Genomic DNA, 27,471 nt, shown 5'->3' with positions numbered 1-27,471 from the left:
TTGTATGTAGGACTCAAAATATTCTTGCAGCACATAACATTCCAAGCCATTTCCTTATATGCAAAACAGAATTTTTAAAAAAGCAGGAAGACATTGGCAATATTCCTATTTTCTGTAGATGCTAGTAGTGTTTCATTCCTACGTTGTGAATCAGATTTTGTCACTATAGCATGTTTCTATAGTTGTTTGTGTAAGTCATTTGTGTTTGGCCTTTTTCTTGTAGAAAAAATAAATCTTGAATTTTGTGTATTTAAGTCTGAAAAGCAAAATGTTCTTCAAATAAGAGGCTATCTTTGAAGAACAAGTACCTGATTAGCACTCAAAGCAGTAAAACTTTTTAAAAAGATGTCATCTACTTAAGTTACAAATTAGGGGCTAAGTGTTCAAAACACAAGGAAAACAAAATTATAACCACCTCATCCCAGGAGCCACAAACAGGAGTCCCTAATACCAAATGGCCTTTCAACAGCATTGCTTCACAGCCCAGAAAGTTCCACCACAGAACTCAAGAAAGAGCTGCAGAGAGAAGTTGAGAGAAGAGGTGGATTTGAGTAGGTGTGTAGCCAAAGCACCTAACCCAAGTCCAGTTCAACCAAACTAGCTCTGTTTTCATTCATTTCATAAATCAGGCCTTTATTAGAAGACAAAGCACTGCTAAAAAAAAAAAAAACAGAAACCCCTTACAAAAATTATCTGCCTATGCTATGTTCTCTGATAATTCTGAAATGTCCAAGTAACATTGTGTATCTGTTCTGAATATTTATTACATATCTTTCTGTAATAAAAGTCAAGACCACCATGTAATTTACACTTTTTTTTAATCTGGTAAGAACAGCATCAGAAAACAAACTTCAATCTAGAGGAGAACCAAGAGCAGGGAGATTGGCAGCCAACTATTCCCAAGGCCAACCTCATCACAGAGGAACCTTTGGGTCATACCACCCCTAGGGCTATAAATGTATCTCTTAAAAGGTTTCTGGGAGTGCAACTCTCAACACCACAATCAGAAAATAACACTCGAGATCAGCACCCCAAGGAGTTGACATCTGTAGTTTAGAAACAAAAACAAATGGAGCTCCAGAAATGAAATTACAAATCAATCACATGAATGACAGCCGGCCATCAGTAGGCCGACCCCTGCTGGGTCTAAAGGGAAATCTGTCATTGGGGCCGCCTCGCCCTGGCAAGATGGGGTTAGGTCCTGGAAGTGGGCCAATTGGATCAAAGCGTGGTCTGAGTGGAGGAAACTGGCTGGGCGTCTCCCCAGGACCAGGAATGAGTGAATTGATTGGGTCTCCAACATAAGGAAGTGTTGGTCTTTGGTCATATTCACCCCCGATAATTCCTGGAGGAAGGCGGGAGCTAGGAAATGGCCTAGGGTGCAAGGGGTTGGGATAGAATGGAATGGCGTGAGTTGACGATGGCAGGAGCATCACAAACCGCCCTTTCGGGGATTCTTTTCTTTGTATGTGCCTCTTCCTGTACAGCTGTAGAAAAAAGAAAAATAAAAGAACAAGATAAGGTAAGTGATCTGGATGTTTCCCTTTAGTTCTAATTTACTTTCATAGTAAAGATCTATAGGCACACCTCAGACATATTGTGGATTTAGTCCCAAACCAATGCAATAAACCAAGTCACACAAATTTTTTTGGTTTCCCAGTGTATATAAATGCTATGCTATGTTTACACTATACTAAGTGTGCAATAGCATTATATCTAAAAAGACAATGTACATACCTTAATTTAAAAGTATGCTAACAATCACCTGAGCCTTTAGCAAGTTGCAATCTTTTTGCTAATAGAGGGTCTTGCCTCCCTGTTCACTGCTGCTGACGGATCAGGGTGTTGGTTGCTAAAGGCTGAAGTGGCTGTGGCAATTTCTTAAAATAATACAACAGTGAAGTTTGCCACATTGACTGACTCTTCCTTTCACGAAAGATTTCTCTGTACATGCGATGCTGTTTGATGGCATTTTACCCACAGTAAAACTTTCAAAATCAGAGTCAACCTTCTCAAACCCTGCTTCTGTTTTGTCAACTAAATTTATGTAATATTCGAAATCCTTTGTTGTCCAGGAATAGATTCCATTCCAAGAAACCACTGATAAAGAAAATGTGGCATATATACACCACGGAATACTACTCAGCCATAAAAAGGAATGAAATAATGTCTTTTGCAGCAACTTGGATGCAGCTAGAGGCCATTATTTTAAGTGAAGTAACTCTAAAATGGAAAACCAAATCTTGTGAGAGCTAACCTATGAGGATGCAAAGGCATAAGAATGACATAATGGACTTTGGGGACTTAGGGGGAAAGGCTGGGAGGGAGGTGAGGGCTAAAAGACTACATATTGGGTACAGTTGTACACTGCCTGGGTGACGGGTACACTAAAATCTCAGAAATCACCACTAAAGAACTCATCTATGCAACCAAAAACCACCTGTACCCCAAAAACTATTGAAATTTTTTTAAAAAAAGAAACCACTTTCTCTCTTTATCCGTAAGAAGCAAGTTCTCATCCATTCAAGTTTGACTGTGAGACTACAGCAATTCAGTCCCATCTTCAGGCTCCACTTCTAATTCTAGCTCTCTTGCTAGGTCCATCACATCTGCACTTCCTCCACTGAAGTCTTGAACCCCTCAAAGTCATCCATGAGGATTGGAATCAACTTCCAAACTCCTGTTGATATTTTGATCTCCCCCATGAATCCTCAATATGCTTAATGGCATCTAGAAGGGTAAATCCTTTCCAAAAGGTTTTCAATTTCCTTTGTCCAGATCCATCAGAGGAATCACTGTCTCTGGCAACTATGGCCTGACAAAATGTATTTCTTGAATAATAAGATTCAAAGTCAAAATTATTCCTTGATCCATGAGCTTCAGAATGCAGTCGTGTTTGCTGACATGAAAACGTTAATCTCCTTGAACATCTCCATCAGAGCTCTGGGATGACTGGCTGCATTGTCAATGAGCAGTAGTATTTTAAAAGGAGTATTTTTTTTATAAGCAGTAGGCCTCAATAGTGGACTTGAAATATTCAGTAAACCATGCCATAAATGATGTACTGTCATCCAGGCTTTGTTGTTCCATTTACAGAGCAAAGGCACAGATTTAGCATAATTCCTTTTTTTGTTGTTTTTTTTTGTTTGTTTTTTGAGACAGAGTCTCACACTGTCTCCTGGGCTGGAGTGCAATAGAGCGATCTTGGCTCACTGCAATCTCCACCTCCTGGGTTCAAGCAATTCTCCTGCCTCAGCCTCCTGAGTAGCTGGGATTACAGGTCCACACCACCACATCCGGCTAATTTTTTGTATTTTTAGTAGAGATAGGGTTTCACCGTGTTAGCCAAGATGGTCTCCAACTCCTGACCTCAGGTGATCCACCCACCTCGGCCTCCCAAAGTGCTGGGATTACAGGCGTGAGCCACCGCACTCGGCCTGATTTAGCATAATTGTTAAGGGCCCTAGGATTTTCAGAATGGTCAATGAGCACTGGCTTCAAAAATCACCAACTGCATTAGCCCCTAACAAAAGAGTCAGTCTGTCCTTTGAAGCTGGGCACTGACTTCTTCTCTCTAGCTATGAAATAGATGGCGTCTTCTTCCAATAGAAAGCTGTCTCACCTACGTTGAAAATCTGTTGTGTAATGCAGCCACCTTCATCAGTGATTTTAGCTACATCTTCTGGATAACTTGCAGCAGCTTCTCCATCAGCACTTGCTGCTCCACCTTGCAGTTTTTGTTATAGAGACATTAGAATAGTACCTTATGAAACAATACAATATATTCTTTTCATAAGGTACTATTTTAACTAGCTGAACAGCTGATGACTACTCCAGCACAAAGACAACTCATTTAAATTTTGTTGCAAAAAAGAATGTTTTATAATAAATAAAGATGAAAAATAACACAATGATAACATTTTTTCCCATATAATTATAATAAGGATGGAGTCTAAAGTAAAAGTTGAAAACATTTTCATTTACTGAAATTTAGCAATAAATTAAATGAAAACAGATTTCATTACATCATATAAAAGTGAAAATATACCCTTAATATATTAATTCACTAGTCATTTCTGTGTTATGGACATTAGTCTTAATATTTAAAAATACCTACTTCTTTCCAATCTGTGTCTTGAACTCTGACAGTATTGTCTACAAAGGAAAAGAGAAAAATAAGGATTTAAAAACATTTCATTCATCCTGCATTAAACAGTGGGTTTTGTTTTTCTCCTAAGAAAAGTGAAACTTACCTGTTAAGCATAAGAAAAAAAAAAAACAAACTAACCATTTATATAACACACTATATCATTCGTACTTTCTTATCTAATTCAAACACTTTCTTGATGGCTAAGGGTGATCATCGCTGCTCTGTGCTACATGGTAATTCAATGCAGTGATTCCTCAGGGACTATGGAGGAACATGTGGCTACTCTCTTCCTGCATTAACTGGTCCTACACTACATCTTCTCCCCCTAATCTCATTTAGGTGTGTCACCTGCTTCTAATCCAACATCTCATATTACACCAAACTGGGTAACAACCTCTTGAGTTTCTGTGTTACAGCCCACGTTCATTACTGGAAGTCAAGCTGACTTAGGCTTTCATCCATATTTTGGTTACACTATTTTCTCCCAACCATGTCCTGAATGACTCAGCTATCAGAAACATGACTATAACTAAGTATTTTTTAATGTACTTATTTATTTGAAATATGTGAAATGAGGAAAGAGAAACCCATTCAACTTTAAGTATACAAGAGTTTGAATAAAAGATGATGATATCTTCTCTACAAGTTATTACATTAGCATGGAAGTAAGATTTATAAAAGCTCTAGCCCCGTAACATTGTATCTATAGAAAAATCTGAACAGCTTACAAATGAGCTTGTGGGCCACAATCTAAAAATTAAAGAATAATTGTACTTTAATCCTAAACTTGAATATATAAGTGAAAGGATATTTGTTGCTTTTATGAGTATTTATATCATACTCTGCTTTCTCTCAGTGCTTCCATATACATCAGTCAGCCTTTTCTTTTTTTACTATAATTTATTTTCAATTCTTTTTTGAGTTGAAGACCAGCCTGAGCAACACTGCAAGACTTTGTCTCCACTAAAAACAAACAAACAAACAAACAAAAATTGGCCACATGTGGGGGCGCATGCCTACAGTTCTCAGCTACTTATGAGGCTGAGGAGGATCACTTGAGCCCAGGAGTTGGGGGTGGCAGTGAGCTATGACTGCGCCACTGCACTCCAGGGCAACACAACTAGACCCTTTCTCAAAAATACACAAATAAATAAAATTGAATTATTTTTTGAGATGATGCTTTCTTGCTGCCAATTGTGACAAAATAACATTTTAAATGTCAAATTCAGGGGCATAAATAAAGCAGAAAGAGGACCTCAGGAATCAAAGAAGAAGAAAAGGAACAAACCAGGTCATTTACACTTGTTACATTTTGAAATTTTAAAAGAAAAAAAAATTTTAGCAATCCAAATGACTCTACATGATATTCTTTTTTTTTTTTAAGGGAGCTATCTACCCACCACATTTTTACAGTTACTAAGGTGGTATGTGTTATAACATCACATATAGCAGTATCATTCAAACATTTATGTGAACCACATAAAAATTTTACATTGCAACACAGTACACACCTACCTACACATAATTGAAACAGAAGTTTACTCCTATTTTATAAATAGGAATACTATTTATAAAAATAAATATGGATTTTTCCATTGTGGGTTTTGTTTTTTTGTAACATGACTCATTAAATGGATTTCACGACCCACCCCAGGGTCAAACAATCTGAAAACACTAATATGTAGTAAAATGGTGGTAGCAGAAAAAAAAGTTCCACAATCAGGCTCTTGGCCTTGTAGCAGGAAATCCTGATGCACAAGTTCTACCATCATCACTGCCACAATAATTACCAGGTCACCATAATGTGACCATGCAGAAATACAGCTGCCCTAGCAACTTGGAACAGGTCAACAAAACTGTCCTAACTTACACATTGGTCTCAACCATGAAAGCAGTTCAGAAATGCCAGCTCGTTTCTATGTCAGATACTGACTATGGTCTCTAGTGAGAAAATAAGCCTATCTTACTTCCATTTCTCTATCCTGAAATAATCTTCTTAGTCTAATGAGCGATTTGTGTTGTGCAAAACACAAAAATGAGAGAGTTTTAGGGACACAGGCACAGGTATATGAAGCTTAGAGTCAGTCTCTTTAAGGCTATTTATTACAATCATTTGCAACAGAAAAATCCTACAACTGAAAACTTTTGGTGAGCTAAGTAATTAAGACAATAAGAAAGAGCCCTTTCTTGTGAATATGTCATTACGGAAATCACCTCGAAAATCACGCAGATATAAAAACCTCCACAGGAGTGGGTCATTTGAAGCAGTAAAGAGGTCACGACAAACTGCAGACAAAGACAAGACGGAACGAACATCCAGAAGTCGGAAGATCCGTAGTTTTAGTTCCAATGGGAGGACGACCAACCCAAATACATCTGGTAGGTTCAGTGCTAAAAGGAAAAAAAGAGAAGTAACAGGTATTACTGAGTAAAGAACATCTGGCTTTCTCCACATAGTCAACAAAGTTGCCACTTGTTCCTTTCTAAAGTGGCAAAAAATTAGATGGTACTCTTAATTATCCCCAAGCTTGCATCATCTACAACAAATTTTTAACCCCAGCTTGACTATAATTATTACTAACTCATACAACTCTAGGCCCTTATTCCCTTTACGTTTTAGTAGAAAGACAAATGCTTTTTAATATAAATTAAATAACTATGATAATTGCTAAATACTAGCCAATGGTCTCTTCTGTCTCCAACATTATTCAATACACAAAATTTCTTCATTCAACTACAGAAAATGAATAATTCACTGGCTTTTATATCTGTTTCCCTGCCAGTTATTAACTGTGTGCCTTTGGACAAGTTATTTAAACTCTATCTTAATTTCATCTGTAAAATGGATTAATATTACATCCCACCTACTTCAATGAGTTGTTGCGAGAAGTAAACGTATTAATACATATTAAGTGCTTAGAACAATGTTTTGCACACCAAGCATAAGCACTCAAGTGTTAGCAAATTACTATTATCTGAAGTCTAGCAGGCTAAAAAGAGACAGATAAATTCAGAAACAAAGCCAAGAAAGGAAAAGAAAAATAGTATGTCCTGAGTTCAATGAAAATTATGTTTTGGTTATTAGCACCTTCAAAATATTTGTGATACTATTCTCCACTAGCAAAAATAATCAAAATCCAACAGACATATCTACATGTGTTTTTCAATTGGCATTACTCCCTTTCCCTTATCACCAACTACAGAGAAGACTACTGTAATAATAGACATGCCACCATTCAACTTGACACCAAAAACGTTTTACTTATTTCTCTACACATAGAGAGCAAATAAAAGCCACTATCTATTCATATAAGTCAGAAACTACCTACTAGTTAGAGAATTGTGATAGATTGCATTATGGTTCTCAATCACTTCCTACACATAATTATACTTCCCCACCCCACTACCATCAGGCTTGGCCATTTTTGTCTTATTTTTTCCGACAAAACGTCAGTGGAAGTGACATATATAATTTCTGGGCAAAAGCGTTGAACCAACACATAATTGGGCCACTGGCACTCCTTTCCTTCTACTACAAGAGGAGCATGTCCTGGATAAAGACAACTCCTTCAGCCAAAGCAAACCCACACACAACATGTACATGACTGAGAAGTAAATTTCACTGTAAGACACTGAGATTTTAATTTTTTTAACTGCAAAAAAAAAGGGAAGCTAATATAAGGATCTCGAGTGAATTATAAACCTTACTGAATTATGATTTCATCATCTATAAAATAAGTACCACAAAATTTACTTCAAAGTCATTAGCAGTAAATAAGAATGCATGTGAAATATCCAACAAAGTGCCTGCAAAGAGCCTCCAATAAATGGTTTAAAAAAAAAACTTAGATCCGATTACAGACCATGTATTATTTATATATATGTCTATATAGATATATAAATATATATCTAAATATATGTCTATATAGATATATAAATATATATCTAAATATATGTCTATATAGACATATATATATGTATCTACATAGAGAGAAAGAGCATCTATTATGTACCTGACCTCATGCTAGACCACAAGAATACAAAAGTAAGATATATTCCCTACCTTCAAGGTATTCCCAACCTTAGGTGGAAAGAAATCATATCAACAATTATAGTCCATGGAAAAGAGACTACAATAAAAATATGTACAAAATGGCATGGAGATACAAAGATAAAGTAAATAGCACTTAAGGAATATTAAGCTTAGTCTTAAAAGAGGAACATTTCGCTAGGAGCAGAAAAGAGGGCAGTCAGATGTCATACTCACCAAGAATACTAAGTATACTTACTATTCTTTACAGCCATTTAAACTGTGACAGTATTTCATCTCTTACCTTGTCGGGTAAAAGCCAGAAGAGGATACACCAGCTGGTCTTTAAAGAGGCGAGAGAGTTTCTGAAGATCTTTGTATATCTTGGCTACATTTTCCCCTAGAATATTTTTTAATGTAGAATCAAAACCCAAAATCAAGTGGAAAAACTGTCCCCTATTTCTGCCAAACCCCATCAACATGGTAAATAAATATTCACAAATAATTCACAAAGATAAGCATGAACCAAATTCCCTCATGGAAGAAGTACAGTGCAAGACTTGATGAAACTGAATCTTAGATATAAAAGCTAAAAATTCCATGATATCAAATTAGTAGAGCTGTGCCAACCTCTCTAGCTCATAGGCTGCAATTGTAGAAAAGACTTGTGAGAGATTCATACATACGAAGATTTCCTGATAGCTATCAATCTGTTCTGGGCACTGAGGATACAGTGGAGAACTGCTCCTGTAACGCTTAGAACCTGGTAAATTAATAGCATTTATCACATGATGACTATGTATCAGCACCTGTGTCAAGGGTTTTTCAAGCTTTCACATCAGAAGTTCTTTCCTAATTACTATCTCCATTTTAAAAACAGGTCAAGGTACAGAAAGCCTGTCCAAGGCCCCATGGTTAGTGGCAGAACAGTGCACAAACCCAAGTCCGTGTGGCTCAAAAGCACTCATTTTTAGTCACCACACTGCTACTCAAAATGTGGGCGACAGATCACCAGAAGTGACAATACCTGGAACTGTTTAGAACTACTGAATCTCAGGCCCCCACAGACCTACTAAATCAGAACCTGTATTTTAATAAGATCCCCAGGTGACGCATAGTAAAGTACGGACGCACTAGCAAATTGCAGCCGAGGTTCCCACTTGTTTTGCTATTTACTAAGTGTATAGCCTTGGACAAATAACCTGCCCCTCTGATCCTCACCTTTTTGCTCAACTGGTTAAAGGAGACACCACCACTACACCAGATAAGCATTGTTATAATTGAAAGCTCCACGAGCAGTGCCTAGTGTAACAGTAGGCAATTTATGCTTGCTCCTTCCCCATGTCATATTTATGTATTTCACTATCTATAACAAATAAAACACTCAGTATAACAGGATTGATAAGAAGAAGGAAAGAGATATGCAGCTAATGTCTAAATCTTTGTTGTGTGACTTGCAATCTTGAGTTGAAATCTGCTGTCAAGATATCATTCTTTAAAATCAATTTGGCTCAAGGGCTTTTTTCAAATGTGAAAATTGATTTTCTTTAAATGAATGTTTTCCTTCAGCAACCTGGTATGTAACTATTTAATTAGGAACTTATAAATAAAAGGATAAATAACAGTGCCTAGTTGTAGTTACTAGGTGCTATGAGCCACAGTAAAAATTCATCAAAATGACTTGCCAAATGAGCAGCATATTCCTACTCAACATAAAAGACTTTATTAAAAATACTTCATTATAACAGTCCATAAACTTGTAATTTAACAGTATTTAATGTTCCTCCTCCCTTCCATTTCATTTTTCTTTATTTAAGAGAAACAGATAAAGAATAGCAATCTGAGCTACATTCCTGTAAAAGGCTGGGAGTCAGCCAAATCTATTCCTATCCTGTATTTCACCATTTATTACCTCTGTGACCCTTAAGTAACTGAGCCTCCTCTAGATCTGTTTCCTGATCTATAAAATGGGCATAAAACCTCTACTGCTGTAAAGTGAGAGTATTTCTACTCCCCATAACAAGGTCCTCCCTATACGGTGATAAATATGGAGTGTCGTAGCCAAGGAATTTCAAGTTTTTCTGATCCTTATGATAAAAGCCATCTATACCGATTCATCAGTCCAGTTTATGCATTTTCAACAGGGGCAAAAACTGGTCCTTGACAGGTTAAAAAGAAAAACTATTATATTGGTTTGTGATCCTTCAAAGGGTCACAGTACATAAATAAAACATATTATATTTGTGGTATTAAATTTCATGGAGGAGACAGATTGAGGGGGAAAATCTCCAAAGGCTACTTTGGCAAGTGAGAATAAAAAGATTGAGAAACTCTGGCCTAGTTTGACATTAAATGTTCAACTCGGTCGGGCGCAGTGGTTCATGCCTGTAATCCCAGCACTTCGGGAGGCCGAGGCGGGCAGATCACAAGGTCAGGAGTCCGAGACCAGCCTGGCCAATATGGTGATACCCTGTCTCTACTAAAAATACAACAAAATTAGCTGGGCATGGTGGTGTGCGCCTGTAGTCCATCTACTCAGGAGGCTGAGGCAGAGGAATTGCTTGAACCCGGGAGGCGGAAGTTGCAGTGAGCCGAGATAGTGCCACGGCACTCCAGCCTGGCGAAAGAGCAAGACTCCGTCTCAAAAAAAAAAAAAAAAAAGTTCAACTCAGCTAATTCCCAAGTTCTAACTCTATGTCCAATCGGAGACCATTATAAATATATATCCTGCTGTCTCCTTTTCTTGTCAGTTTTAGTTAGTAAAAGTCAATCTCTCAGGGCTGATCTCCCCTAGGAATGAACAAGAATAAGCCTTTAGGCCTTCAAAGCAACAATGTCAATCTAGCCAGCCTTTCCTAAAGGACTGCTATAAATGCCATCTTCCCACTGCACCACAACATTCCCACTAGGCTCTTAAAACCCTAAGTTTACTAAGAAGATTAAATGGAATAACATATGTACAGGCACAAGTACAGAATGAAACAGGCACTTAAAAAATGTCAGTTCCCCTCTCCACCTTATCTCTTCTCCTCCAACCACCTATAACTGCCTCTCACAGTTTGGTTTAACTGAAAAATGATAAAAAGGAAAACCTGTCTTCTTTGCATCTATTAATAATTTTATAGAGTTTAAGCAAAACCTTACCTAGAATGCAAACTTTTGGTAAAGTATCAATCTGTATAAAATAGAAATCAAATTTATATAGGTTTAAACAAACATTTTGATTGCTAATTTTCCTCCATTAATCTTCAATAATGTACTTGACATTGAATTACTTCCAGGAAACACAGATCCCCTCCATATTGGTTAAATACAATACCAGGAAGATCTCCAAAGATTAGTACAGAAACTATGAACTATCATCAGAGTGTAATAAATTACATACTAGTGTTATCTCATAACAATATAATGCAGCACTCTATGACCCTAAGAAAAACAGGAAAGAAACAAACTCCTCAAATTATAAGCAAAACTTTCACATTTTTTAAACCTTTGCATTCTTAAACAAACCACATTGTCTTCAATATGCTTTAATCTCATATAGAAATTCAGTCTTTTGGCATTCTTAAACAAACCACATTGTCTTCAATATGCTTTAATCTCATATAGAAATTCAGTCTTTTGAACATTATCTTTCGGATTTTTTTCTTACATGAATTTCAGAGTTTCACCCCAAAAGTTAAATAATGTTTGTATTACCTAGTTTCTCTTTGCAAATAAAAGATTCTGGTAGCAGCTGCAATCTTTTCACGCTTCTAATCTCATTGTTGATTTTTAGTGTAGCTGTAAATAAACAAAAGAAAGATGATAAAGAATTCTGTCACTTCATCAACTGCCTTTCTTTTTTAGTATGGGCTTGCATTTCCTTGCTCCTAATATACTAAGGACACATTATACAAAACAAACTGTTCTTCGCCTATTTCTTTCTCTGATAGCAAGTTCAAAAGTGTAAACCTGGCATCACATGAAGTAAAATCACTCTACAACACCACCTTTAAAAACTACAGTAAGCATCTTTATATAAAATCCACTAGGCAGCAGCTTATTAGTAACTGAAAGATACACAACAAGGTTAATCAGAGGCAACTAAACACAATAAAATCATTATTTCTAATGAAGTCACTAAAAACTCCATTTATTTTTTATTTAACCCTTGGCAATGAGTCTTCCCTTGTTCATTAAAATAATCTTGCTAGTTTTCACAGCATCATCTCTCTTCCAGACGCAGAGGACCAATATTCTTGACATCACCAGAGGGTTCAATTTTAATCATGTATACAAAGGCGCACTTCATCTCATTCCATGAAAGAGCCCAGTGATGTGCTTATGCACATGTGCACCAAGCAGGATGCCTTGGGTGAAGGAAAGATTTAAAGACATACTGCTCCTTTTCAAAGAATCAATCCTGGAATGGCTGGCTGCCATGCAAGTCTGCCAAGAGCTGATTTGCCAAGAACAGTAAAGAAACAAAACATCAGAAATTAAGAAATCATCAAGAAATTCAGCATTCTTTTTATATTAAGTATCCTGAATCTAGTGAATAGAGGTTATTATACACGTCATTAAGTGCTTTTATAAGAAATCAAGGCAAAATTTGCAACTACACATTTACTATTTGGTAACTTCAACCTTGCAACTTATGATGTGATGTAGCAGAATGATTAGATGAAGACAGAAACTGTTGACGCTCTGTGTACAAGAATGCCAAACTAAAAGCTACATTTGCTAATTATGATGAACTGCTGAATAGACATTGCTAGGTCCTAGTGTCATCAGACAGTCATGTCCTGACAAATGTGAAGTACCACCAAAGCTATTAAACCTAGTTTTGAGACTTTTAAATAACATTTCAAAGAATCTTATGACTAAAGAAATAGAAATTTCATAAGAGGCCAGGCATGGTTCACACCTGTAATCCCAGCACTTTGGGAGGTCAAGGCAGGAATATTGCTTGAACCCAGGAGTTTGAGACCAGCCTGGGCAACACAGTGAGACTTCATCTCTACAAAAAATAAAGTAAAAAATAGCCAGGTGTGGTGGTACACGCCTGTGGTCCTAGCTACTCAGGAGGCCAAGGAGGAAGATTGCTTGAGCCCAGGAGGTCAAGGATGCAATGATCCATACTCTGCCTACTGCACTCCAGCCTGGGAGACAGAGCAAGACCCCGTCTCAAAAAAAAAAAAAAAAAAAAAAAAAAAAAGAAAAGAAAAGAAAAAGAAAAAAAAGAAACTTTGTAAGAAGGGAATGAGAACTATCCAACATGTCAAAGATCAAGATGGCATGAGACAGTAGCTTTCAAAATAGATTTTAGCAGGAAAAAAAAAAAACCCAACATTTTTTCAAACAGAATCTTACACAGAACTTCAATAAATGAAAGAGATAAACATTTTGCTGCTCAAGGTTTAAGTGGTGATAGGGTTTCTACCTAACTTTCATCTCAGCAGAAAGGAGTAGCTGCAGAACATACTGAAAACCTCTGACCTAAACCTTTGACCTAAGGCTTACCAAAGCAACTGCCTTTGCTAAACGAAAAAGATGAGCTATACTGAATAAAAAAACAACAAATGCAGCCCTCCCAATCTTACCATGCTATCTTTCTAACTAAAAGGATAAATCTCAAAAAACAAAACAGAACAAAAATGAAAGCTCCTAGTCATTCAAATGGATCTCCAGTATGTGTGATTATGATAGAACACTAGGAGTTGATATGAACCAAAGTGGTATCTGAACTAAAACACAGAGATGGAATGCATTGCTATTCCAGTGAAATTTCTTAATATGAAAAATAAACAGGAAAAGTTATTTATACAGAGTGACATTTGTTGGGGGAGGCCCAGCAAATAAAACACACACTAAGGCCTCAGTAAACTTAGCACTGTTGTTGTGCATTGCTGGCCACAGGGATGCCAACTTGGATAAATGGTGACCCCAGCTCTAGCTCCCCATGTCTCAGTTCAAGACCTTCGTTAAAAAAATAAAGCCATCCACAGGCATAAAGAAAAAGCATTCTCCAAAGAGTTCATGTGTAATAGGCTCATTTCACTCCTATTATCAAATACTGATAATACTGGATAATATTAAATATTATCTCCCTAGAGCAAAATATTACAAAGATTAAGACATCAAAAAAATGGATGCCCTCAGAATGAAGGGTGCTGGCCTAAACAACCCAACAACCTCATATTCCATGATCTTCCAGACACATGTTATCAGTGGCCTAGGAATTAAATACAGTTGAGAAGGACTCACAACTGTATCATGATAGCCAATCACTGAAGTGGCTATAAAACATTTGGAAAGAAATGTCTAAGAATCCATAAACCAGCAACCATGACTATGCTATCCAATTACCATTTACAACAATCAGGTTTCCCAAAGGCACACAGGTGAGAGTAGCGGAGCTGCCCTCGCAGAGAGGATGCATGTACTGCAGCTTATACACCCCGCTCAACTTCCACTTCTCCGGCATGGACAGTGCTTTGGCTTCGGTGCCCTGGGGAACGAAATGAAAGGGAAACAAATAATGAACAAAGGTGTTACTCTCAAAAAGATTAAAAATCCAAAAGACTCCTAACTTGTTTGAAATAATCATTCCACACAGTCCTCTTAATAAAATGCATCAAATCATTAATATTGCCAATATATTTTATATTGTAGGAAAATTATATTGTATATTATAAGATATATATTAGAACACTTTTAATCAAAATTTTTGTTCAAATAGGTAAAACTGCATCATGGAAACAGGGATTGATCTCTCTCTTCAAAGACTCACTTCTCTCCTAGCAAAGCCATATGATTATTTAAAACTCCAGCTCAAATATCACTTCCTCTGTAAAGCCTTTTTCAAAGAAAAATTGTTTGCCACTTCCTTTCATCCCCTAGCATTCTATTCATATTTCCGTTACACTTCAATTGTATTATTATCTATGTTTACCTGTGTTATTTCTGAGTATCTTTTTATTTGTCTCTCTCCTCTATGTATGGACTCCTTGAAGACAAGAAATATCCCAATATTTTTATATCCTAATTTCTAGGTCAGTGCATGGCATGCTGCAGGTGTGCACCGATCACCGAACTACTCTATATCTTTGTAACTTATAACATGGCTCACAGACCAGCAACATTGGTATTATGCAGGAGTATGAAGAAGTTCACGGTGCATTCTACAGTTACTAAATCAGAATCTGCATTTTAATAAGGTCCCCAGGTATTCCAAAGCACATTAAAGTTTGAGAAGCAATATTCTAAATGTTCTCCTCCATGAATTCCTGGCATCCTATATATGAGTATGTCTCTCCCAGAACTTCACCAATATAACAGTGCTTTATATTTTTGTCTATCTCTGCCACTCTCAGACTATGGGCAACTTGAGAGCAGGAACCATCCACATGTATGAGCAATCATAAGATGTTTGTGTTTTGCTTGCAGTACTTACCTGAGGTATGTAACCTGACTCCAACATGAGAAGATGTATCAACACTATCAAGGCATCATTGGCATCAGAACAGTCAGCTGATTGATACAAGGTCTCTAATGAATGTGGCACTTGCCCTTCCACCGATTCACTACAGAGCATGGGTTCTGAGAGACAGAAACCTGTGCCCTCTGCCATATCTGCATTATCTTGAATTGACTCAGCTTCAAAATTTTGACTAGGCCCTAACTGAAAAAGGAAAACAAAACAATGAATTAATTTAAAAGACTTATTTTTACACAATACATTTTTGTATCCTAAAGTGAACTAAGTGCTGAAAGTCAAAGTACATCATTGGGTTCAGAAATGGGAGACATTTTAAGTGAGTCCTTACAAATAAATAAGCCTGTGACCTACTCTTCCATCCTGAATTCGTTACCTCTGTTAATTCTAGCTGATATATGAAAAACCTGGAAATCATCCTAGACTCCTCCCTCCCTAACTAAACCTTGTTCCAAATCTGATCAGTCTTCAAAGTTCCCTGAAACTAACTCCTAAATATGTCTAAAATTTGCCCCTTCCTGCTCTATTGGTACTTCAAACTCTCATCATTTATTTCCTGACATCCAGCAAGAGCTTCCCTTGCAAGTATCCCTTCTTCAACTTTCTCGTCTTCCAATACATCCCAGTCCCTGCTGCCAGAATTTTCTTGACAATTAAAAATCCAATCATGTACTATGTCCCAGCTTAAAATTCACCAGTACCTCCCCAACATAAACAACAGCATTTCCCTCAATTGTGCCTTAGATGTTCTTAGGAAAAAAGTTGGTCCACATGGAATAAGTGTGGAAAATACTGCATGCTGCAGCCACCTAACTTCACCCTCCATATTCACAAAATACACTATTCGCATTATAAAAGCACTGAGGAGTCTAATAACAATAATAATAGTGCGTGAATAACACTTTACCAAAAAACACTATCCTCCGTCCTCAGCAGTCAACATCCCCATAACACCACCTCATGAAACTAGATTTTCAGAGGACATTGAGAAATGCAGGTCTACAAATGAAGCCCAAACTTCTAAATCCCTTAGCATACAAAGTCCTTCATCACCCGATCTCTGACTCATTATCAAGTTCACTTTCTGCCAGTGCCTTCTTACTCATCCCAGTATTTTCCACTTCTTCAAAAGAGGTAACACAGACCACAACTCTGCCTTGCAATGGCCTTGATTACTGCACCTTATCACACCGCACTGTATTGCAATTTTCTGATTACATATCTGCATCCTTCCATGACTGCAAGTTTATAAAAAACCAGACTACATGTCACCCATTTTTGTAACCCCAGTAAAGTACCTAGCACATAGCAGGTATTCAATGTTTGCTAAACAAATGCTGAAGGATAATACCTTACAACTTCATAATGTCTTTATTTTCAAAATGTTTTCTTATTTGTACCTTATAACAATCCTATAAAATAGGCATGGCAGGTATCACCTTTTTATAGATCCTATAATTGTAAATCAGAAAGATTAAATAACATAATCAAGGTTACCAGCTAATGAAAATTTGAAACGAACCCAGATCTCCAAACTTGCAGCTCAGGGCTTTGAGATGTAATACACGGCTTCAAAAAAAACTAAGTTACCTATATTAAGTTTGCTCAGAAAGCTTGTTTCCTAGGCATATGCCCAACTCTTAATGCAAAGCATACGTTTCTTCTTTTTAGGGTTTGTATTTCCATTAAAGAAGGGGCAAAGAAAATTAAAATTACACAGTATATGTAAAAGGTTGGAGAAATGTAAGGGAGCCGGAGGTGACAGCTGTTCTTCCAAAATCTCTGAGGACCTAAGCCCTAGGGCTTATGGAAAAGATCCAAAGTCACTTGTTAAAACCTAGAGGCCAATAACAAGTCACACTACCCAAAAAGGAGGTATGGCACAAAAATATTTCCATATTTCCTGAGAAAACAGAAACAACCACATTAAAAACCACTTAACATCAAGCTAAACTATGAAACATAGGTTTTGCTTCTTTACCACTATGTCTAACTTATGGCCATTTACTACTTACTGGCAGTTGTGTGGGACAGAATATATGAGGAAAAATGAAAAAGGGTTACCCTAGGCTGAGTACATGAGAGGGAGATATCAAAATCCCCTGCTGGGCTTGTCAAACCTTACTCCTACTCCATAAGAACCACTGACATTCTCTGAGCTATTCTGATACGAATATTTATCAAATTCTTCACATGTGTAAAAATGAAAAAAAAATGGTGAGCACCACACCTCTCTGAACAGATCATTTTGCCAGATGTCATCTACAAAAGACTAAAACAAGTGACTAAGATGCATGAGAGCTAATATTAGGTTCTGATACCTGCTACCCGTTTCTCATTAAAGACTCAAGAGGTACTCGATGAATTCCTAAATACGATGAAATAAGAAAATTGATATTTAATTACAAGAGTAAATTTACCCCCTACGGTTTCAAGTTTTACGCATCTATTTTCCTTTTCTAATGCTCCATTCTACATTACAGAGTGTGATGTACTTGAAAGCATTATTTATGAGATCTTGAGCTCAGTTTCCATACTCTTAAGATTTTCCTGTCACCCTTTACAAGTCTTGGAATACAAAACAATATGCAAAATCTTAGAACTGAAATTAGTAACTTCAGGCAACATTAATTTCTCAAAATCTTCCAAAAGGAAACTAGCAAACTATCACAAATACTGTGAAAAGCTTCATCTTACTAGACAACTTTAAAAGTACACAGAAGTAAAATAATGGGCTCTACTAAGTTATCCCAGAACAAGTCTATCAGCAAAAAAGACTCAGAAATATGATTTAAATATACAGCGAAATATTCTTACTCATTCCCCAGTTTACCTCTATGAGGCAGAAACACACAGATACAACAATAATTTTAAAAATAAATTAAAATCCACATATCTGGACATAATTTTCACAATTTATCAATCTATTAAAAAGTATTTTTTAATATGTCTATACTTAATGCCATGACAAGTTACCATGAATACTTATACTCAAAAATGTTTAAGGCCAGCAATTAAATTGAGGTGATAAGCATACATACAAAAAACAATTAACAAGAAGGCATGTGTATTGGTATTAAAAAAATAAAGGTGATCATTTGCACCATTCAAAAAATTAAAAGGTCGGATAAAGGCTGGGCGCTGTAATCCCGTTACTTTGGGTGGCCAAGGTGGGCAGGTCACTTGAGGTCAGGAGTTCGAGACCAGCCTGAGCAATGTGGTGAAACCCCATCTCTACCAAAAATACAAAAATTAGCCAGGCATGGTGGTGTCTGTGGTCCCAACTACTCGGGAGGCTGAGGTGGGAGAATCGCTTGGCCCCGGCAGGGTAAGGTTGCAGTGAGCTGAGATTGTGCCACTGCACTCCAGCCTTGGTGAGAGAGTGGGATCCTGTCACCAAAAAAAAAAAAAAAAAAAGGTGGGAAAAATGATGAGGCATGTACAAGGCAATAAAGATAATCAATACAAAGAAATTAAAGAAAACTATTGGGCTATGGTTGGCAAGGGCTTAGGAAGATGGGTAGAAATCTAGACTAGACAGGGGGGAAAGGTAACAGGTTCCAGTCTGGGTGAACAGCAAGAGCAAAGTCACAAAAGTAGTCACCAGGTTGTGTGTGTGCACATGCACGCAAGCAGGTGAATGTGCTGGTTGGTGGGGGCGGGGGAAAATGATGGTCTGTTCTGATTGGAGATGACAGTTTAAAGGAGGGAAGAACAGAAACTAGCCCTAAAAAAGTTGAGTGGAGCAACTTTTCAGAAAGCCTTGAGCACTAGGTACAGGAGAACAGACATCATTTTCTTCTTCTGTAAAATGACAGGGTTGCACTAGAGATATATGGTCTTTTTCAGCTCAAAAATTATGAGCACAAGTTTATGAGATAGAGTTATGAAAGACAGCAAGGGAACAATAGCATCAGAACCATGCAGGAAGAAGGCAAACCCAGAAAACACTGAGGAATAAAGCCACGGAACCCGAAATGGAAAAGAAGAACTGACAAAGCTTATTAATGGGCTAGATTTAAGGAGTCAAAAATCACAGAAAACCAGCAGTGCCACTGACAAAGAAGGGAACATGAGCACACATATTTCCACATTTACGTTCAACATATAAAGTCTGCAATGACAATTTAAAAATCCAGGTATAAATATCCTGCAAGTCATCTGGAAATAATTGGACCACATCTGTAGCCTTAATGAGTGGACCAGATCAGAGAAGCAAGGCTAGGAATCATGAGCTTAGGAACAATAATAGAAGTCAAGGGATAACTGATCTGAAGGAGAGTATGTGAACAAAACAGACAGACACTAGGTACTTTGGGATGCCAGCCCCATATTGGTACAGGCATTTGGCAGTTAAAAAAAATATATTCTATAAAAATATAATCTGCAGCTGGGCACGGTGTCTCATGCCTGTAATCCCAGCACTTTGGGAGGCCAAGGCGGGCGGATCACGAGGTCAAGAGATCGAGACCATCCTGACCAACATGCTGAAACCCCGTCTCTATTAAAAATACAAAAATTAGCTGGGCGTGGTGGCGTGCACCTCTAGTCCCAGCTACTCGGTAGGCTGAGGCAGGAGAATCGCTTGAATCGGGAGGCGGAGGTTGCAGTGAGCTGAGATTGTGCCACTGCACTCCAGCCTGGTGACAGAGCGAGACTCTGTCTCAAAAAAAAAAGAAAAAAATATATATATAAAATGTGCAATCTATCGATGATAATTGTCCTGACGGGCACAGAATTCAACTGAGATGTTCAATATGACTTATCACCTACTCTATTTGATATATTGGTGTTTAATACCTACCGTACTGTCGTCATTCCAAACATCAGACTGGGCTGCCTGTCCTTGGAATGAATCACTTGGTTGTTCATCCTGTATGCTAGTCTGATTGGAGCTGGTGGCCAAAGAGGGTTGCTCATTATTCTGGAGTGAAGAATGCTCTGAATCTGTGGATGAAGGTATATTAGGCGCTGGAATGTCATCTTGAAGAATCAAACATATCAAGTCCCCAGAAACAATCCCATATGAAGCCAAGGTCTCTTCATCTCCAGTGAGGGGATCCTTGTAGTTCAATGTAATTGTAAATCGGGTATCAGAACTGCCAAGAAAGATGGATAAGCATAGTAAGAGCTACCTACTTCTAATACCTTCTATAGCACATCTGAAGCATACATAAGTACACAGTATGACCCTAGAAGAACTAAGTGATGAAGAGACAAGGTCTCACTATGTTGTCCAGGCTGGTCTCAAGCCCCTGGCCTCAAGCAATCCTCCTGCCTCAGCCTCCTGAGTTGCTGGGATTACAGGTATAAGCCACCATGTCCAGCTACATTTTTGTTTTTGTTTGTTTTTAGAGACAGGGTCTCACTCTGTTGCCCAGGCTGAAGTGGCATGATCACAGCTCATGGCAGCTTCAAATTCCTAGGCTCAAGCAATCCTCTCACCTCAGCCTCCAGAGGAGCTGGGACTATAGGCACGCATTACCCTATCAAGCTTATAGTTTTGAGAAAATTATCAAAAGTATTTATCAATGAATGCCTAATCTATAGATTTCTAATGGCTAACACTGTCCACCTGGAGGATAGGATACAGTAATCCTCTATCATTAATCCATGCTTTCCTCAATTCTAAGATGCACAGTTTTTTTGACATCTTTGAAATTAAGATACTTCCTAAAATCAATGACATATCAATTGACAGCATTTTTCCCCTGCTGTTAACATAAAACAATATGTCTTACAAGTGACAGAAACTAAGATTCAATGAAATACCTTTAAAATACAAATTAAATCACATCATCCCTTCACTTAAAATCTTCCAATAGCTTCTATTTGGAATCCTTAACATAACTTCCGAAGCTCAACGTCTGACCTCTTCTCATTTCTCCTACTGCATCCGGTGCCATCCAACCTCTCTCACTGTTCTCTATTCACATGAGCTTTCCATCCGTTTCAAAAAGCAGATCAACTTCATTGCAGCCTTCGGGCCTCTGAGTTTGTTCTTCCAGATCTTCAAATGACTGACTCCTCTTCATCATTCCAGTCTCAGCCCAAATGTCACCTCTTCAGAGATGCCTTTCATTCAGACTCCAGCGCTCTCTATTCTGTTATGTTCTACTTGAAAACATCGTATTTACTTGTCTATGATCTGTCTACCCTACCTCTGCCACTACAACTTAAGTTTAGTAAGATCAGCGATCTTGTCTGAACAGTTCAAACCATATCTTCAACACTGGCAAATAAAGTATTTGTGAAATAAATGCAACCACCAAACACTAGTTGGGAAGATCAGTAAACTATCGCAAGGACAAAAAACCAAACAACGCATGTTCTCACTCACAGATGGGAATTGAACAATGAGAACACACGGACACAGAAAGGGGAACATCACACTCTGCGGACTGTTGTGGGGTGAGGGGAGGTGGGAGGGATAGCATTAGGAGATACACCTAATGCTAAATGACGAGTTAATGGGTGCAGCACACCAGCATGGCGCATGTATACATACATAACTAACCTGCACATCGTGCACATGTACCCTAAAACTTAAAGTATAATAATAATAATAATAATAAAAAGAGACGAGCATGAAATCAAGGATGTCTATTCAATATCCTTACAGGACAGTTTACTTACAATGGTTCCGAAAAACCAGATCCATATATTCATAATCACAAAAAGTTAGAGGAGTGTTATGTATATGACTGAGTATAAATTCATCTCTCTTACTGATGATGACAAGCTAAATTCACCCTTCTACTGATCATCAGTTATGATGTCTTTTAGTGGAACACAGCACAAACCCAAAAGCCCACGTTGAACAAGCTCAGAATTCAAATAAGCCCTGAAGCAACAAATTCCCATTCTTTCTGCATCACAGATTATTTGATATTAGAAGAATAAAATGTTTTTCATCACACAGTGGTGAGGAATAATAACAAAACATTATAAAACATTTTTAAAAACATTTACACTCAGCAATGCTAATTTCATTACTTTTTTGAGAGGTTAACAAAAGATGAAGTCCTTTAAAAATTATATTGTTTACTTATTCTCACAATGCTGCATTTTGAAAAGTGCTCCAAATAATTCATGTTTTTATTTCACTTGTAAATATATTTTTTCTTACTGATTGAAGTGTCGTTGGTAGAGAAATTAAAATTACTGAAACAGAAGCTATTCCTGTTTGTTAGAAAACAAGTGGCCCTGCTTCTATTTTCAAAATGCTTTGATAAACAAAATGTTGAAAATCTGCCATCTGCCCACAAAAACACCACCCCAACTTTGGCAGAAAAAGGAAAAACACCTCAAATGAACTATGTGTTTATGGGTCATTTGTCACAGCAAAAGGCTGATTTTTAAAACAGTATCTAGTACAATGTACGTTCAAGTATCTGTTTGTAGAAAAGGTCATGGTCCGCTTAATAAATATAACAGCTCTTCCTCCCACTTTAGAAAAAGGGAAAAGCTATTTCTAAAGTAATATGTAGTTTTCCAGGATTCTACCTCTGAAATTGAGGAGTTAAGAGGAGTATTTAATTCCAGGAAATGAAATTCTAGAAACTCCACGCTTCTTAGAAGTATTTCATGGCAGCTCTGCCTATGGAGTAGCCATTCTTTTATTCCTTTACTTTCTTAATAAACTTGCTTTCACTTTTCTCTTAAAAAACAAAAACAAAACAAATAAAAGCATTTCATGACAATCCTAGCTCCACCTGCTCAGTAAAGATATTTTTAAAATAATATCATATGGACATATTTTAAAACTGCACATTTATTAGAAAATGAGTAAAAATGAGTTTACTTTCACAAGCTGAAGCTTAAATTCTGTCCAGGTAACCAGCCTCAACTGTAAAAACAAATCTGAAAGAGAAACCAACGTGCCCTTTTGGGCAAACAGTCATATTGAGTTTCACGTCCTTTCAGGACTGCCTAATTTAAAAATAATAAAATATATATACACATGGTAATACCTTTAAAAGATAAGTTTGAAGATTTATTCAATCTTCTACTCGTAACCTACTGGTAACGATGCCAGTATGTAAAACACACAGGTTTAACAACAAGAAATAACAGTAGGCATGTCACTTACTATAATGTTTAAAAAGAGTTATGTCAGTATCTTACTTAGGGTTTTTATTTTAGTCAGGAAGAAAACAGGCTTACTTTCAATCTAATAATGTCTTAACCAGGAAAATGAAAGGGCGAGAAGTTCAGAATAACGGCCTCATTTTACCCAATTCCCTAAAAATAAGATGAAAACGTAGGAAGGTTTGCTTTTGTTTTGAAGAATTCACCTAAAAATCCCCAGGGAACATCTTTTTCATTTTTCCTTAGCACACTCAAGTTTCAAATTCACTAGCTCAGTATTTGAAGAGGACCACTCTTACCTTGCCGCTTTACTCCCAAATTATTGTCCCCCAAAAAATATCTTTTAGGGAAACAAAGCAGCTTCACCTGCAGTCCCACAAACCAATAACAGAATATGATTCTTTCTCAACTTTACTGCCCCCAAACTGCAAGCTCTCAAGATCAATGTTTGCCTCAGTTTTAGCAAAAAAGCAACATTTCGCCCAAGAAAATCAAATAGTCTGAGACACGCCTACACGCTGTCCTTTCTAAAACTTTTCAGCGGCGAAGTCCAAGCGCTCACCGCGGTGCCTGGCGCATGAACACAACAGAATCTAAAATTGTTGCCGCTTCACACCAGCGATACAAGCTACCGGTGGCCTCGGATGGAGGGCAGATTTTTAACTTCTAGCAATTTCCAAACTTTTTCATTGAAATACTCCAACAGCTGAAGAAATTAACTTGGACCCCTGACAGTCCAGAAAGGTTTAACCCAAGCCAAGCTCATCATTTCCAACTTGAAATCTAACCAGTTGTGGAAATTCTGCGTTCCCTCCTCTCCCTGGTTTCGTTTACTGCAAAACCAGAAGCCATGACTCACCGAGGAGGGGACCGGAGCCCCCGGGAGGCCAGGCCATGTTCTCCAGGAGCGGGACCCCAGCCGACCACCCGCGCGTCCCGTCGCCTGCACCCTCCGGCTCTGCGACGCCCGGAAGAGCCCGGGCCTCCCGTGAAGGCCCCCCCGCGGCGTCCCCGCACTTGGCCTATCGCCCGGCCACGCCCGCGCCTGCAGCCCACAGATGACGCCAACCCGCCCTGCACCCACCCCGAGCACTCCCCACTCCCCGCGGGCCGCCCAGCCCCGGCCCCCGCGTACCTGTACCCCCAGGTGCACAGCAGGGACTGCCTCAGGTGCCAGCGCAGCTGCCCCAGCGTCGGCTCCGTTTCGGGCACCTCCAGCGGCCAGGTCCGCTTCAGAAGCCGCACCCGCAGCCTCATGACGGCGACAGGCGGCCCGAGGGGCCTGGACCTGGAGGCGGCGACGGGGACGGTGACGGCGGCGGGGCCGAGCAGCTCCCGCCCCAAACGGCGACGACCCCGGACCGGCGACTACCAGAGCTGAGGGGTAGCTGAGGCGAAACGGGGAAAGAGCCCCGCCACGGTGGCCGCCCTGCCACTAGGTCTCTGGAATAGAGCGCCCGCCCCTCTCCCGAGGGCGCCTCGTGCAGCCCACCCCCACAGCTAGAGGCGGGCAGGCGGCCTAAAGGAGCCGGGCCTCTCGGGGTCGGCCGATCGATGACTCCGCGCGCAACGGCGCTGCCTGAGAGCGCGGGCACAGTGCGCAGGCGCCGAGATGCGGCCGCTCGCCGGCGTCCCAGCTTTTCCGCGGCGGTGGCTGGGACTCCCTGTACTTGCTGCCTGTGTGCGTGGAACAACGGTAGCGCCGATAGGGATGCTGCAGACAGACAATACAGTCGCCACTCCCCAGGACCAAGTGTCACCCCATTTCTTCCGTGGCCCTCAGTTCCAGCGGCATCTGCTCTGAGAAGCCTTAGGTTAATCCTTAGGTTGGCCGGGCGCGGTGGCTCACGCCTGTAATCCCAGCACTTTGGGAGGTCGAGGCGGGTGGATCGCTTGAGCCCAGGAGTTCGAGACCAGCCTGGGCAACATGGTGAGACCCCCCCCCCCCCCCCGCCCCATCTCTACAAAAAATTAGGTGTGCTGGCGCCTGCCTGTAGTCCCAGCTACTTGGGTGGCTGAGGCGGGAGGGTCGATTGAGCCCGGAGGTCGAGGCCTCAATGAGCTGTGATCGCACCACTGCACCTCAGCCTGGTTCCACAGAACAAGACCCTGTCTCAAAAAAAAAGTAGAACTATTTGTAGCCAGTAATCTATGTCCGACAGTTTATTAGAACTCTGTGGCTGCATAACAATCACCCCAAAGTTTAACGCAATAAACGTTTGTTGTCCCACAGGTTTTAGAGGTAAGGGATTTGGGGATGCGTGGCTGGGTGGTTCTGTCTCCAGGTCTCCCATGAGATTACACAGTGTAGGCCAGGGCAGCAGTTATTGACTAGGGCCGGAGGATCGGCCTCCAGGATGGCACAGTCATGACTGTTGGCCGGAGACCTGTTTTCACCACGTGAACCTCCCCATAGGGCTGTTTGAGTGTCCCCATGACATGGCAGCTGGCTTCCTTCAGAGCAGCTGATCCCAGAGAGACCAAGGCATAAGCCACAATGTCTTTTATGACCTAGCTCCAGAGGTCACATACGGCTTTTGTCATATTTACAGACCAACCCTGTGTGTGAGAGGATCCAGCCAAAGGTATGAATGCCAACAGACAGGGATCGCTGCGGGCCATCCTGGAGGCTGGCTACCATAGAGGGTCTAACTAATGATAACTTAGATGAGAGAGTATCAAGTTTCATCCTTATGTGATAACCATAGTCCAAATCTTTAGAGTCAAATAAAGTTTCTCCCAATAGGTGGCAGCACTTGTCCACATCCTGCCCTTGATTCTGCAAATAAATATGTATTGATTGCCTGCTTTGTGACAGATATCCCACATGCTGGAGACTCAGAGACCAAAAAGACATGTTTCTGCCCATGCAAAGTTTACAGTTGAGTGAGTCAGCTCTTGCAGTAGAGTGTAAAAAGTCTCTGCTTTATGATAGACATAAATATAGACCTGAGGATTGGGGTTATTAGAAATGTTTGTTTTTTGATGTTGTAAAGAAATAGCACTTGAATATAAATTTAATTTTTTTAGCAAGGCCATTTTTATTTTTTGTAGAAAGGGTATACTCGCCAGCAGTTTTGTCACGAGAGTACACCGAACAAAGGAGACAGGGTCATATATAACCTGATATGTCCACTTTACTGCTGTGTCTGGTTTTTTGTTTGTTTTTGTTTTTTGTTGTTGTTGTTGTTTGAGATGGAGTCGCACTCTGTCGCCCAGGCTGGAGTGCAGTGGCGCGATCTCGGCTCACTGCAAGCTCCGCCTCCCGGGTTCACGCCATTCTCCTGCCTCAGCCTCCCGAGTAGGTGGGACTATAGGCACCCGCCACCACGCCCGGACAATTTTTGTATTATTATTATTATTATTATTATTATTATTATTATTATTATTTTAGTAGAGATGGGGTTTCACCGTGTTAGCCAGGATGGTCTCGATCTCCTGACCTCCTGATCCGCCTGCCTTGGCTTCCCAAAGTGCTGGGATTACAGGCATGAGCCACCGCGCCCAGCCTGTGTCTGGTTTTTATTGGCTGGAACGGGACTTTATATTTTGTATTTGTCTTGATTGGCTAGTAATTTAGAACTTTTTAAAACAGGCAAAGGCAGAGGAGAACAAAGGAAGGAGGAAGTAACTTGTGGAATGTTGAGAAAGGTCAAAACCCCTTTAAGGAAGAGGAATAGGCTATGACTTAATGTTTGTTTGAACTAGTATAAGTATGTT

General features: G+C 39.3%; 2 protein-coding genes across 5 annotated transcripts in view; one reads left to right on the top strand and one right to left on the bottom strand.

Annotated features, from left to right (window-relative positions):
- Window positions 1–801: 801 nt before the first annotated feature.
- FBXO7 (F-box protein 7) lies at window positions 802–26,232 on the bottom strand. Of its 2 annotated transcripts, none has more exons than XM_009234291.4 (9): window positions 24,887–26,232; window positions 20,465–20,759; window positions 15,619–15,846; window positions 14,532–14,673; window positions 11,880–11,963; window positions 8,485–8,580; window positions 6,365–6,541; window positions 4,118–4,155; window positions 802–1,487 (listed from the first exon to the last, which is right to left on the bottom strand). In XM_009234291.4, exons 1-9 carry the CDS (start codon window positions 25,006–25,008, stop codon window positions 1,101–1,103), a joined length of 1,569 nt encoding a protein of 522 aa, XP_009232566.1. In that variant the 5' UTR covers window positions 25,009–26,232; the 3' UTR covers window positions 802–1,100.
- The window catches only part of BPIFC (BPI fold containing family C), a 63,218-nt gene continuing 61,097 nt past the window's right edge, over window positions 25,351–27,471 (top strand). The window contains exon 1 of one of the 3 annotated variants that reach the window (XM_054543709.2): window positions 25,351–25,681. The gene's annotated coding sequence lies outside the window, so the exon portion shown is untranslated. The remainder of the gene's footprint in view (window positions 25,682–27,471) is intronic. The other 2 variants (XM_054543708.2, XM_054543706.2) reach the window with 2 other exon arrangements.

The sequence above is a fragment of the Pongo abelii genome, chromosome 23 (assembly GCF_028885655.2).
Source record: "Pongo abelii isolate AG06213 chromosome 23, NHGRI_mPonAbe1-v2.0_pri, whole genome shotgun sequence".
NCBI classification, from domain to species: domain Eukaryota; kingdom Metazoa; phylum Chordata; class Mammalia; order Primates; family Hominidae; genus Pongo; species Pongo abelii.
Note: the sequence above shows the minus strand (reverse complement) of the source record. Positions and strands in the feature narration are given on the sequence as shown.